This window comes from Oryzias latipes, chromosome 20, assembly GCF_053564925.1.
Source record: "Oryzias latipes strain Hd-rR chromosome 20, Olatipes_Hd-rR_3.1".
Classification (NCBI taxonomy): domain Eukaryota; kingdom Metazoa; phylum Chordata; class Actinopteri; order Beloniformes; family Adrianichthyidae; genus Oryzias; species Oryzias latipes.
In genome coordinates, this window is record NC_136256.1 from 5987514 (window position 1) to 6002699 (window position 15186).

The 15186-nt window shown below is 41.4% G+C and overlaps 1 protein-coding gene across 3 annotated transcripts in view; it reads right to left on the reverse strand.

Annotated features, from left to right (window-relative positions):
* Window positions 1-15186, reverse strand: part of sugct (succinyl-CoA:glutarate-CoA transferase) — a 101845-nt gene that overhangs the window by 78994 nt on the left and 7665 nt on the right. For 2 of the 3 annotated variants that reach the window (XM_004080827.4, XM_078938275.1), the window contains exons 2-6: window positions 3663-3711; window positions 3517-3590; window positions 3351-3436; window positions 2359-2409; window positions 829-949 (exon numbers count right to left, since the gene is read on the reverse strand). In XM_004080827.4, coding sequence (XP_004080875.1) covers window positions 829-949; window positions 2359-2409; window positions 3351-3436; window positions 3517-3590; window positions 3663-3711 — 381 coding nt within the window. Of the gene's footprint in view, window positions 1-828; window positions 950-2358; window positions 2410-3350; window positions 3437-3516; window positions 3591-3662; window positions 3714-15186 lie in introns of all 3 variants that reach the window. The other variant, XM_020712467.3, reaches the window with a different exon arrangement.

Genomic DNA, 15186 nt, shown 5'->3' on the forward strand with positions numbered 1-15186 from the left:
GTAAGTCCATTTTACAAGAAATTATACAAATTTACACAAATGTTCTTAGTGAGGTTTTGTTAACCTACCAATATAAAAACCAGCAGATCTACAAAGTTCAGGAGTCTTGTTGTTACAATTCAGAGATATTCTAAAAATTAAACATGTCTTCCAGTGAAGACCAGTGAAGACATACTCAGACTAAATCCAAGAAGCTGCATAAAGACTTCAAGTGGTTTGATAGAAGTTGATAGAGGAGTACCATCAGAAAAGATGAACTCCAGCAGGAATCTTCTGTTGTAGCAGACAGGCAGACGTTAGTTACTCCAATGGTGGAGATTTTTCTCATGATGGCACAGATGTTGAATATCAGACGCGTGCGTGATCTCCTCCTCTAAAAAGCTCATGAAAGCTCTCAGCAGTGGAGTGCTGGCATGTAACAGCGCCCCCTGCAGAAAGAGGATTTTTGTTCAGCTCTAAGTATGTTGCAGATCAAACATAGAAGTTTGGGGCCCTATCACAGCTATGCCTTCAGGTGTCCACAGAAACACAAAAACTAAGATGAGCTAAGGCTGCTGATCTGCAGAAAAGTTTAGAGCTCATAAAGAAGCCCTTTAGAGCAGATCAGAAGCCCCGCTGTGAAATGCTGCTGACTGAGAGCTCCCTCCTGCTGACCATGCCTCAACAGGACCCCCATAAAGCAGTCTGCATGGAGGAAAAGAGAGCTCAGCTGGTTTTTAGTGGACTCTGGCGACCTCTGGTGGTTCAGAGGCAGAGCTGAACCCTAAGGAGAGGATGAGGACGATAACAAAATCTGGGACAGACACAGGCCAGCAGGTGAGAGCGTACCTGATATGGAGCAGTAGATGAGCTGAGGGTTGACCTCGCCCAGCTGATCGAATCCCAAACCCATCTCCTGGAGCTTCCCTGGAAGGTAGTTTTCCACCAGGACATCACACATTCCTGCAAGCTAACACACAACACACGACCCAATCAGCACAAAGAGACGTGGATGAAGGAAGAAGACTATGAGTTCTCCTCATTTAATACTTTTTTATTCAGCTTTTTTTAAAATCAAACTAAAGGAATTCAGCTTTAAAGACACAGAGAAACCCTTCTTCTTGTTGTTCTTCAGCTTTCTTAAACTCCTGTAACCACTCCGTCAACCACTCCTGCATGAAAACATTCCTGCCTGCTCTCAGTTGTGTTCATTTTAAGCTTTTTCAACTATTCAGCAGTTTCATGTTTGTTGACTCCGACTCTTTCGTTTTCATGGCTTTTTTGTCTGTGTGATTTCTTTCTCAGAACTTCTATAACAATAATTCGGTTCATTCTGGTTTTATTGAAGCCGTTTTAGCAGCTATTGTAGCCTTTGTTAATCTGTTTATTCAAGTTTAATAACAGTTTTTTTCCCCTCCTTTATCTAGTTTGACCTCCAGCATTTAAAGTCCCACTCTGATCAAGTGTTCCTAGTGTTTTTCATTTATCACTATGTCTTTTTCTAGGACATATTTTCTGCAGAGCGGCAGGAGTTCATTAGAAATTCACCTCTGAGTTGAGGGTGGGACTGCTGGCGCAGAAGTAAGCCTCCGCTGATATCCCATCATCCATCTGTTTAAACTCTGTCCCACGTTTACAGCCCCTCACACCCCCAACCTAGCATTAGCAGTGCAACAAAAATAATGAGCAATATTGGAGCAATCCAGCCGTACAGTTTAGATCCAGATTCCCGTTCAGACGAGGAAAACAAAGATGTTCAGGGATCTATTTGTCTGACAGTGGATGCATCAGAATAGATAGCTATTTCAAACAGAATTTTTGTTTACTCCTGACCAATCACTGTTTAAATAAAGAATTCCAATCTTAATTTTCTTTATATATGTCCTTCATCATCAGAAACCATTTTCATTGGAGTGGGTTTTTACCTTGGAAGCACTTCCTGTTCAGATCCAGTGTTTTGCCTTAAAGTTTTTATTGTTGTTTTTTTTCAACTGGTTCAAACATTCTGGCATCAAGCAAATGACTTGGATGTTTTAGCAATTTCTTCCACTTTAAACCAGACTCTAGTCTAGAATGTTCTGTTGGCAGCACAATCATACTCATTTTTACTCACTTTCTGTTTAATCAGAAAGTGTTACCATGGTAACCCAATGAAGTTTATAGCCCTGATGCTTATCATAACAGGATGACGTCTGACTTTTATGGAGCCACATCGAGTTACAGCGTGACACCACAGTGAAAATGATTTGACGTTAAAGGGGTAGACCGAGTTCCTGCACAAACCCCAAGCTGATCTCCAACCTACGACTCCTCCCGGGGCCAGAGCCTGGAGCCTATGCAGAGAGCCGGTTTGTGTTGATGCTTGTGAGTCTGACGTACCTCCCGCACCACCTGTGCTCCTCGAGGGTTCTTCAGGTCCACAGCAAGACTCTGAAAGATCACAGTTCATCCTGAGGTCACCATGGCTCACAGCTTCTTCAGCACTCACACATCTCTGACAGGAACCCTGTCCCACAGCGAGCATGAACGCCGCTCTCTCAGCATCGTAGCATTCTCATTCATCTATAAGTAAGTGAATTCAAATGTGTATCTTTGTACATATATCAAACACAAACCTGTTATGGGTAATTCTGAAAATGTATTTTCGCAAACTCAATCTCTGAGGCTCCGCCTTTCTCTCCTTGTGGGTGCCGCTCATTTAATGAGTCGGCCTCTGCAGCGTCTCTGTGTTTCAGCCAAAAAAACAAACAACATCCAAACTTTTGCAAAGAGATGGTGTGTATTTGAAATGAAAGTGTTTTGCCGATGGCCGCTTGCTCAGTGGAGAAAGTGGGTGTATGTGTCAGCCTGGGGGCTGTGCTGACTCTTCCTGGAGGGAAGGAGCTGCTCCTAACTTATCTACGTTACAATCTCAGAACCCGCTTGTGTTTGGGGATTGGAAGGGGCTGGTGCTCATAGAGCAGGGTTTTGGACGAATACTCAGAAATGCCTGAATGGGTCAACATACTGCTTTGAGGTTGTGTGTAGTGAGGAATGAACATTATAATACACTTAAAAGCTCAAAAAGTAGATTTTGAATAACATAGGCCCTTTAACATCCACCAATAAATGAAGGATGAAGCACTTCACTTAATTAACAGGCCAATCACACTAGCTAAACCTGGATCAAATGTACTCAACTACAATGATGATGCTACCTCCTGCGATTCCTTCTCAGTCATGTTCTTTTATGAAATTATCTGCTGTTTTCAGTGTCCATCTTGCTCTTAAACAGGTAGTTTTTTATATCTAAGTTTCTCAAAATCTGACTGTCCATGATCTGAGCATTCATCCTTCATTGTCTCCATGGTCCATGAACTTTTGATGCTCACCTTCTTGTTTCTGTTGATACTCAGGAAGTAGACGCTCTCTGAGCCCACAAAAGGAGGACCCCATGCTCTGGTATCATCGCCCACACCTGAACAACGAGTTGGTTAAATCCTATCATTCCCCACAACCTTTTCCTTGTTGCCAGGCCGAACAGAGCCCTGAACTGACCTGGTCTCTCCACCTTAATGACCTCCGCCCCCAGGTCTCCCAGGATCATGGTAGCAAATGGACCAGCCAGAACCCTGTGGACAGATCAGATACGTGAGCCTTCATGCTCCAGCAGAGATGAGGAGACTCATCAACCCCATTCTCACCTGGTCAGGTCCAGCACTTTGATGCCCTCCAGTGGCCGGACTGTTTCTCCTGCAGAAGATCACAAGGGTTTGAAAGGGACACATTCCTTCTCTTCAAAGCTTTGTGTTGGACTTCAGTAGTCTCTTTTCCTGCATGATTAAAACTTTAACACAAACTTCACTCTAAAGATTATCTTCCTTTTTACGTAACCTAAAATAAGTAGACGCTCCTTAAAAAAGAAAACCCAAGTGTTTGGGTTTAAACCAACACTTCCTCTGAACCAAAATGTTTCTGCAAAATCTCAGGTATTCTTTTGTATAGCACCAATTTTTAGTTAAATGACCTGAAATCAGGATAGAGGGGCATCAGAAAGCACTTTGGAATCACTGCATCGTCTTCTCGTGTTTCTCAGATCTCAGTTAAGGATCTTTCAAACCTTTCTCCATCTTAATAATCATTTTGCCTTTGAATGCTCGTGGACTTTCTCAGACCTGCTTCAAGGGTTGAATCTAGAATAAGCAGAGACCAGTTCCCAGACTCTGGATCAGCACGTCAGGGAGCCTAAAGGTTTCAGAGGATGAAGACACTTTCACTCAATCCACATTTGAAGCTCAGTTTTTTATTCATCCCTTTGTTCAATAGTCCTTTTTACCCTGTTATTGCTGTAACCTTTACAAAATGTTCAGTTTAAAATATTGAAGAAATGTTTTTTTCTCAACTTAATTCAGCTGTTTTATATAAAATGCTTTACATTGCACTCCAACTGAACAAAAGGCTGCACCTAAAGGGCTTCACTTTTGAAAAGTTACCGTATTTTCCGGACTATAAGTCGCCCTTTTTTTCATAGTTTGGCACTCCGCAGCAACTTATATTAGAAATAAATTGAAATAAATACATTGTTAACCCTCCTGTTATGTTCATTTGTGAGGAACAGAGATGATGTTCCTGGGTCAATTTGATGTATGAGGTATGTTAAGTGTTAAGAGTATGTTAAGTGACTCAGAGAATCAGCAAACCTTTTTTTACATTAATATCTTGAAGGCTAACAACATAATATTCTATTTTCCAATGATTTCATAGATTCAGAAATGCAATAAAAATGACAACTGTTTCTACAAATATAGGATGAAAACAGAGCATTAGTTGGCCAATGATGCTTCATGAAAAGAATAAATAAATAAGTATGAGAAAGAATTACTGTGAAATTATGAGATAAACAGTCTGCTATGATTGTGTCATATGAGGTTGTGAAAGTTATTAGTTCTTGGTCTCAGATTTTGTCAAATAAATTTCCCGTCAAAATGCGACAGTGCGACTTATCTGTGTTTTTTTCAATTTTGTAATGGATTTTTGGGCTGGTGCGACTTATACTCCGGAGCAACTTATAGTCCGGAAAATATGGTATGTAGCGACACAAAATAGTAAAAGCAAAAAAGTTAAAAGCTACGTCAAATACCTGTTTGTAAAACCTGATTTAAACAAATTTAAATGCAGATGAATATTGGAGAAATGTTTTTATTCCATTTCATCTTGTGCCGTTTATTCCTAATGAAAACAGCCCCAAAGTGGTATTTTGATCCATTCACACATTTCTGACTTTTCCTCCAAAAACCTGCTCTGTGAGCACCACCCGCTCCCAATCCATGAAAACGAGTGGATTCTCACAAATTGACGTAGATAGATGAGAAACCGCCCCTTCCAGGAAGGTTCTGCGCTGCCGGCACCGCCCCCAGGCTAACACAAACACTTTCTCCACAGAGCTAGCAGTGCTCACTTTCCTTTTAAATGCACAATACCATATGTCCCGTTTCTACACCCTGGTTCACCTCCAATCGCACACACTTTAAAGCCAAAGGACGACAACTGGAAAGATTACATAGAAAACTGGTCTTACTGTTCATAAGTAAATATACTTTAGCCATATTCATCAACTACAATGATTGTATCTCCAAAGCAAAAGTCACTGATTTCTCTGGTTTATTTAATTCCTCTGAAGGAAACACAAGAGCCCTCTTTTCCCTTCTCTCAAAAACAACATCATGCCCAAACTAATTCCCCCCTCACAGGTACTTCTCAGATTTCTGTAACACCCCAGCAACATGTTTTATATCTAAAGTTGAGGATATCCATCAACTACTTAAACCTTCCTCTGGACAACCTCAAAAAAACATCAGCAAGCTCCAACTGGTCCAAAACTCAGCTACTCGAACAAGAACACAAACCCCATTTCATTCGGCATTATACACCTGTCTTACAGCAGCTTCACTAGCTACCAGTGCCTTACCGGATTACCTACAAAATCCTCATTCCAACCTTCAAAGCTCTCCACAACCTTGCCCCTGTATCTCTGTGTCTCTCAGAACTCCTGACTACTGCTACTCCTACTCGCTCCCTCAGATCCTTCACCTCTCTTCGGCTGGTTGCTCCAAGATTTCGTTTCATTTCCCGCAACTCTGATCTACAAAATATGGACTCACTTCCTCTCAAAACATCTCAAAATCTTTTCACCGGGCATTCAGTATGTGACATTTTAACTGTTGTTTTAGTTGTCAACTTATTGTTGTTTCAGTTGTCAACTGTTGTTTCCCATGCTTTTATTTATTAATGCACTTTGTTTATGTGAGGCGCCTCTGAGTGTCTAGAAAGGTGCCATATAAATAAAACGTATTGTTATTATTTTTATACAATGTTCTCATCATTTCAATAAAACCAGAAATGTTCATCTGGCGTTTCCTGCATTTTGTGAATGAATTTCACCGCAAAAAAGAACCCATTAGCCATTGCCATTCTCTCTGTGATGGAATAAAAACCGGTCTCCAGTAGATTCTGGCCCAGCTGCCAAATTTTTGGAATAGACGCCGGGGTTACTAAAGGCAGATATACCGTCTGCACATCCATTTTTGCAAAAGTTTGGATGCTGTTTGTTGTTGTGGGGAGACGCAGACACGCTCTATGATGATGTCATGAAATGGGCAGCACCCACAAAGAGCAAATGCCATGAAGAACCCTGTCTTTGCCTCAACTGTGATCTCCTGGAGGCCTTCCCCTTCCTGAGGAGGTTTTTGTGTCTATGTTTGTGTCTATTTATACAGTGTCTGTTTTTGTTTCTGTGTCGGAGCGTCTTCGTTTCTATGCTCCTGGTTTTCTGTTGTGGTTTTTAGCATTAGAGCCTTTCGAGTGAACTATTGGATCTGGGTCGTTCTTCCTGCTCCTGGTTTTTCTCCCTTGGGCTCAGTAGCGGTTTTAGGCACGGGCCATACGGGCGATCGCCCGGGGCGGAAAAATGACGGAGGGGCGGCGCCAGCGGCTCAGCTCTTGTAAAATACTTTATGCATCACTATTGGTTCACTTATATCACAGAGTTTGTAACAGCCTGAAACCTGGCAGCGCCCCCGCCCCGCAGCTGCGCTCCCTCCTGTCTTTGAGAAGTAGACGCAAATGTGTGTGAGAAGGAGAAGGGAGGGGGCGCGGGGTGAATAAGGAGAAGGGAGGGGGCGCGGGGTGAAGGGTGCAGGCTGAGGTGAGCACGGAGCACAAATTGCATGCGCAAACCTGGCTGGATCTTCTTCCAGGGGGGCAACGGTCGCGGGCCGCGGCTCAGTGCTTGATGAAAAAATAAAAATAAAAATTGCGCCGCCATGTAGCGAATTGGCGACCCTGGGTGCAGCTGCACGCGCTCCTGCTGGGAATGTTTGACGAACGGGAGGGGGGGGGGGGGGCGCTGCGGGTATAAAAAAAGTATAAAAAAATCATGCTTTTTTGGTTATTTCAAATAAAAAATGGGAAAACAAAAAAAAATTCTTTACTTAGATGACAGTTGGTTTAGTCGACAGACTTGATACCTATGTCAGGACATTTATGCTAAATGCAAAAACATCTGAAATATGGAGAAAAAAGGTCAAAGCTGGTGCCCAATTTAGAAAGAAAAGAGAAGAAGAGGAGAAAAGAGACAAAGAAAAGGTTATTATCGCATAGCTAGATGCATGTTTTCTAAATTCGAATGCTACCTGCCCTACAACAACAACAACGTTGCAGAGGAAAAATCTCTTGTTTGGTCTATCATGACCAAAACTGAAGTAGGCCCAAATATTGCAAATAACGTCATTTTTAAGATATTTATTCTTAAATGTTTGCTCTGCCTTAACTTGTAACATTAGTTATGATTCATGTGTCTGTCTGCTCTGCTGTAACACAAAGTTTTTGTTGTGTTTTATTGTTGTATATTAGTTCATAATGTTAAATAAGCTGTGATGGTAGCATGCTGCTGCTGCTGCTGCTGCTGCTGCTGCTGCTGCTGCTGCTGCTGCTGCTGCTGCTGCTGCTGCTGCTAGCTTTTCAAAACTCCAGTTGATCAAGTCATACCTGAGATCACCAATGTCTCAGGAGCAACTAACTAACCTGCTGTTGTTAGTATCAATCATTCAGGGGGGGAGCAGATTTCATATGATGACGTTATTGACAAGCTTGCATCAGGAAGGCCACAAAGGTTAGGTTTTAGTTAGTGTTTTCTCTTCTTAGTGCTGCAGTTACATTTATTCTAGTGTATTATTAGTGTGATTTGTAGTTTATAATATTTATTTCAGATTGTTTGTGTTTATTAAATATTTCCTAACTGTATTTTCAGTTACAATAAATGGACAAAGTGACTCTATGGGGGGGGGGGGGGGGGGGGGGGGGGTAGAGGAGGGCCTCGCCCGGGGAGTAATTCAGGGTAGAACCGCCACTGCTTGGGCTAACCGTCACAGCGAAAGGCGGTTCCACAAAGATCGAGTCGTCTTTGGAATAGAGCTCACAAAAATAACTCATTTTTCATAAATCATATGTTCTTTGGTGTGCCAGAGGTAATATATTGTCATATATATGGATACAGTTTATTCTGAAAGGCTAAAGAACAGTATGACATAGGCCCTTTAAAGTGTAAATATATGGATGTTTGTGTTCAATAAAGTAAGCAGAGCTGTAATAGGATTGCAACTTTTGTACACATAAGGGAATAATCAAGATCAAGCTCAGGACAATACCTGTTTGTTTACTCATTAAGTACCATCAGCTCAAAATTCAACTATACAGCATCTAAATGTGGTGCACCAAGGAGTGAGATGAATCTAAACTTAGTTAATTTAGTGAAGGTTATTCTTCATCCAGGTAGAATTGTCTTAAAGTTTCATCAGTTTGAGTGGTGCAGGGTGCAGTAAACATTTTTATCCTCCAGGTGGGACAGACACATTCCTGCAATTGAAAAAGAGAAACAAGAGCCTCTCCTTTTGCTATTCCCCCAGCCCCGTCACAGGGTCTTTGGGTGTGGTTGCGCTGATGTTTTGGTGTTCTATTGAACTAATAAAAGGCCAGCATGATAAACATAAGACAAATTGGGTTACTGGGTTTGATGCCTCCCCTCTGTTAAGGTAAATGTTCTTAACATATGCCTGAATTGCTTCTCTGATCCTTCTTTTAGACCATCTATCTTTTCTCAAGAATCTTCAAGTGAATGTTCTTTAAGTGTGAATAAACAGCAGAAACTGGTCATCAGGTGTTGTTTCTGCTGTGCTGGTACATCTTCATGCGTTATTGCTACTTTGTTTCTCCAATGTACAGCTCTGAGTATCCTTTACTGTAATTGACTGCATTAATTTTTTCTTCTTTTTTCTTTGGGTGTGGGGTCTTTGAGGTGAACCAGTTTTTGTCTCAAAGTGTGTTAGTAGTTTTGAAATAGGTTTGTCTGTTGTGTTTGGCAGAAATTCTCTTAAGTTTCTAAGAGACACAAGCGTCGTGCAGAGTGATAATGTTTTTGTTTTTGTCCTGAGAGTCTTCCTCTCTTTTCCTCCTGGTGTGAGATGATGCCTTGTTTAAGACCCATTTGGGATTTCCACAGGTTTTCAGATGGACCTCTTCATTTTTCCTGCTGAAGTGGGCATTCTTTTCTTATGTGTTTCTGAGTTTTAATTACTCCCAGTTAGGGCTGCAGGATATAAGAAAACGCGATATGCAATATTAATGATCAATATTGTGATGACGATATAACTTGCAATACATGAAAAAATAGCAAAATAACAAAAAACATCACTTCCATTTCACTGCAACAGTTTCATTTAAATAAAAGTCAACATACCTTAAATTACACTCCAAATGACAGTAATCTAAGGCGAGCATGTAACATAAAAAGGCTTCATCCGTTAAGTAAACAACGTGAACAAAAAAAAGAAAAGATTTATCTGCGCTTTTCCTGCGCTCAAAGTGCTTACAATGTGCCCATCATTCATACTAGGTGATGACAGCGGCGTGGCAGCCAGTTTGCGACCCCTTTGACCATCACCCGGACATTCATACACATTCACACATTGATGGAGCCTCACTGGAGGCAGGGAGGGTGATGTGTCTTGCTCAAGGACACAGCGACAGTTGACTGGGGGAAGCGGAAATTGAACCTGACCTGCTCCACCACCTGAGCCACCAGGGGAATGCATCCAATTGGTCAAATGCATAAATGGATTGATTTGATTTGTTAAATACCTGAAGATGCCATAAGATTGTTTTAGCAGATTTAAGGTAACCATTTATCGCAAATTTTGCAGGTTGCCTTCATCTCTGATGACTGCACAGTCCCGGAAGGGCGGTTGTTTCTTGGTGTTCTATCTCGTAAATCTAATGTTCCAGTCCAGTGTATTAAGGTGTTCTATGAAGGCCAGCACCTCTTTGGTTTTTAATCCTCACCCAGGTGTTGTCCACGTACAGTGGGGCAAAAAAGTATTTAGTCAGCCAACAATTGTGCAAGTTCTCCCACCTAAAACAATGAGAGAGGCCTGTAATTTTTATCACAGGTAGACCTTAACTATGAGAGACAAAATGAGAAATGAAATCAAGAAAATCACATTGTCTGATTTTTAAAGAACTTATTTGCAAATTATGGTAGAAAACAAGTATTTGGTCAACAAAAACAGTTCAACTCAATACTTTGTTAAATACCCTTCGTTGGCAATGACAGCAGTCAAATGTTTTCTGCAAGTCTTCACAAGGTTTCCACAAACTGTAGCTGGTATTTTGGCCCATTACTCCATGCAGATCTCCTCTAGAGCAGTGATGTTTTGTGGCTGTTGCTGGGCAAAACAGACTTTCAACTCCCTCCAAAGACTTTCTATGGGGTTGAGATCTGGAGACTGGCTAGGCCACTCCCGGACTTTGAAATGATTCTTACGAAGCCACTCCTTAGTTACTCAGGCAGTGTATTTGGGATCATTGTCGTGCTAAAAGACCCAGCCATGTTTCATCTTCAATGCCCTTGCTGATGGAAGAAGGTTTTCACTTAAAATTTGACCATACATGGCCCGTTCATTCTTTCCTTTACACGGATCAGTCGTCCTGGTCCCTTTGCTGAAAAATAGCCCCAAAGCATGACGCCTCCACCCCTATGCTTTACAGTAGGTATGATGTTCTTTGGATGAAACTCAGCATTCTTTCTCCTCCACACACAAGGAGTAGAATTCTTACCAAAAAGTTCTATTTTGGTTTAATCTGAGCATAGGACATTCTCTCAATTCTCTTCTGGATCATCCAAATGCTCTCTAGCAAACTTTAGACGGGCCTGCACATGTTCTGGCTTTAGAACTGCAGGATTTGAGTCCCTGGCGGTGTATTGTGTTACTGATGGTAGCCTTTGTTGCTTTGGTCCCAGCTCTCTGCAGGTCATTCACTAGGTCCCCGGTGTGGTTATGGCATTTCTGCTCACTGCTCTTGTGATCACTTTGACCCCATGGGGTGAGATTTTGTGGGAAGCCTCTGATGGAGGGAGATTAGCAGTGGTTTTGTATGTCTTCCTTTTCCTAATAATTGCTTCCATAGCTGATTTCTTCACACCAAGCTGCTTACCTATTGCAGATTCAGCTTTCCCAACTTGGTGCAGGAGTGTGATAGTTTGAGGGTTTTGGACAGATGTCTTTTATATAGATGACAAGTTCAAACAGGTGTCATTAATACAGGTAGGGGGATCCTCTTACAGAAGAGGTTACAGAGCCAGAAATCTTGCTTCTTTGTTGGTCTCCAAATACTTATTTTCCACCATAATTTACAAATAGATTCTTTAAAAATTAGACAATGTGATTTTTTTAACCTTTGTTTTGTAAAGTGTCCTTGGGTTTCTTGAAAGGCGCTTTAAATAGAATGGATTATTATCATTATTATTTTCTGGATTTTTTTTCTCATTTTGTCTATCATAATTGAGGGACACCTATGGGGAAAATGTTAGACCTCTCATCTTTTAAAATGTGAAAGCCTGCACAATTGGTGGCTGCACCACTGCATCTGAACCACTGGAAGGAGCAGAGGGCTTGGTTGCCCATTGCCTCCGTGCATAAGTTGGCAACAGTTGGAGACACTGGGGAGCCTATGGCACAACTGTGCTTCTGGTTGTAAAGCTCACCTCTGAAGTACCGTAAGTGGTGTTCATACACTGGTCCAGGAGAGTAAATTTAGTCTGGACTGAGACCGCTCCTAATTGCTGGGTGACATCCAGTAAGGATTCTGATGCTTCAGATGCTCATCAGAAGCAATAACAGAGGCCTGACAATCTTTAAGCTTGCTGTTTGAATTATTTTTTAAGTAACTTGAAACAAAGGAAACAAGCTCATTAAAAGAAAGTGTCCAGTATAAATTGTCTTTTCATCACTGATTTTGTCTATTTGCTGCAGATGTTTTTTCTTTTTGTTGTAGAATAGATTGAAGGAATGCTTTTTGTGGACATTTAGTAACTTTTAGTGAACAAATACTGAACTTTGGACCTGATGCTTTTTCGCATCCAGCTAAAGACACACCACTGCAGCTAGGCGTGTGCCAAAATATCGATATGGCGATATATCGCGACATTTAGTCCCACGATTGATTCTCGATACGTCTTCATCAAGTATCGACCTTTTATTTACGTTTAAAGACCCTGTAAAACGTTATATTAACCATCCTTTGGTAAGACAATTCTTCGGAGGGTCAATAGGGGGGCGCTTTTTGCGAGATTGGCTGTTGCGGGCGGAAGAAGAAGAACACACATTCAAACAAAGATGGCGGAGCGGAAAAACAATGAGAAGCTAGAGCAGCAGGTTAAAAGACGTGCCGGCAGCATTGAAGCTGCATCACCTGAAGTTGTGTGAGAAAGCCATGGCTGCTGCTGGCCTGAAGCCGACACAGCCCGACGCGGATACCTTTTTCCAGACGAAGCTACCGCCGTCTTCTGCGAGACAGAGCAGCGGCATTAACAAACGGAAAACTGTCCGTCCCTGCAGCGCGGTGGAGAACGATGGTTTTGGGGTTTTATTGAATGCATTCGAACCACGCTTTGACATTCCCTCTCAGAAATACTGAAAAAGGGATCCCTGCACTGTACGGGCAGACCAGAGCAATGGTTGAGATGGAAACGGAAGAAAGAGTGGCATCCCTGCCCTTAGACCCCCCTTCTCCTCAAAGCAGCGGTAGAAGAGCGGCTACTTGACGCTAAAAAGCCTGTGGTTCTCCAGAAAAACATGAACATTTAAACATACATCGCATGCAGCTTTGCCCCATTCGTGTTGTTCACAAAGATGTTTACTTTTAGATGCACTTTAAGTTCTTCATGTATTTTATCCCTGGTCATTTATTTTGAAAGCAGTTTATGTCTTAAATAACTTAAAGGAAAGTTCCTACTTGATTTTATTTTTCTGTGAGAATTATATTTTTGTTTACACCACATTTGCACTAAATGGTGTCATATATTTTGAACAAAGACACTATAATTTGTTCACAGAATTAATATCTGATTCACAGCTATTTTTTTAAATTAAGCAATGGCCATGGGTTTGTTTTTCAAAAGTTAATACAGCTACTTGACTTATTCATTTTTATCCTGTTTACAGCAATTTTGTACTAAATAATGGCTGCTGTTCATGTTCCCTATTATTTAAACCAAATTTTACAGATATTTCCAAATGAAAATTGTCATTGTTTGTCAAATAGTATTACTGATTTCAGCAATCTTACACAAAAGTCTGTTATTCATTACACCAAATAGGACACAAGTTGTTCTTTATCATGGTGTTTAAAAAATAAATGGGGAAATATTTTCCAAAAAAACAGTTTTTCAAGTTCTTCTTTCTTAAAGTTTGATATATCATAAGTTGTTAGAGACGAGATATATAGATTACAATATCGCCATATCGTGATAGTATCGTTATCGTGAGCAATGTATCGCAAATTTTATCGTATCGTGAGGTACCCAGTGATTCCCAGCCCTAACTGCAGCTCACATTACACTGCAGATAAACCAATTAGAATCGCACCCTACAATTGCAGCAGGGTTTGAACACATTGAGAACTGATCTATTCAGGGGCACGTTCTAAGGAGCCAAGCTAGCTACTTGAGAGAATAATGAGTAAAAGTTTCTTTCTGGGACACTCCGTGTCTATATTTTTGATGTCTGTTACTGAGGAGACATTGGTTTGTTCCAGCACTGATGGTTAACTATTAGGGTTGGGCGATGTCCCTTAAATTGGCAGTTGACGATGTTTGCAGTCAACCATCGGGATGGACGGTGATAATTTTTTCGTTCTTATATAATTGCTATTCCTTATTTTACTTTAATACTTTATTTATTTTATTTCCCAAATAATGACTCATCCGCGATGATCCAGTCTAAACTGAGGGAAGTGACTTTAAAAAAAATAAAATAAACAAAATAGAAAAGAAGTGGTCCGGTCCTGCACTTGATGGACCGGTGGGGCGAGCGACCGTGTCTCTAGCAGAGCAGACGGACTTACAGTTTTGTGTTTTAGGGGAAGTAAGGATGCTTTGTTACGTGTGGGAGACTTAGGACTGTGATCCGTCCCGCAGCTCTACGTGAACGAGCAACCGGAATTTAGGAGAACCGGGTTCTCCCGGTAAAAGTGTGTGTCGGGGTAGAGCTCTGAGCGCTAGCTAACGCAGTGTGTAAGCTTCAAAGCAGACAGGCCACTCAGTCCTTAGAAACCGTTAAAGCAATTACGTGGATTTGTGTTTCCAGTCGTGTCCCGACAAAATAAAGGCTGATGTTATCCCCACATATTTACGTTCAGCCAAGATGCAGATTGCAGCGTTTCACGCATGGATCTTATGTTCATGCTAATGTTGTTAGCCCGTGTTAGCATACTGCTAATCCTGGTTTCCGGCTCCGTTTTTCAACAGAAAAAGCACTGACAACACGGATTTAAATTAAAATGATGAGCGAATAGGCGCTTCATAATAACCGTAACATTAATAAAAGCACGTTTAGGAGATCATCTTGTATAATACCGAACTGACGTATCTATGTATGTAGCCGCTCGGCGGAACTAAGTTTCTCTTCCGTTTTTTAAAAACACTACTGCGCATGTGCGAATGATTTATTCCGACCGAAAGTGTGACCCATGTGAATGTTTTTTATAATCTGAAAAAAAATTTTTGGGCCCATCTACACGGTTGGATTCTAATCCGACCAATAATCCTCATCAAGATATTTTGCACATGTAACCGCGTCTTATGGTGTCGACTCGCAGCGTGGCGGGGGCGAAGCA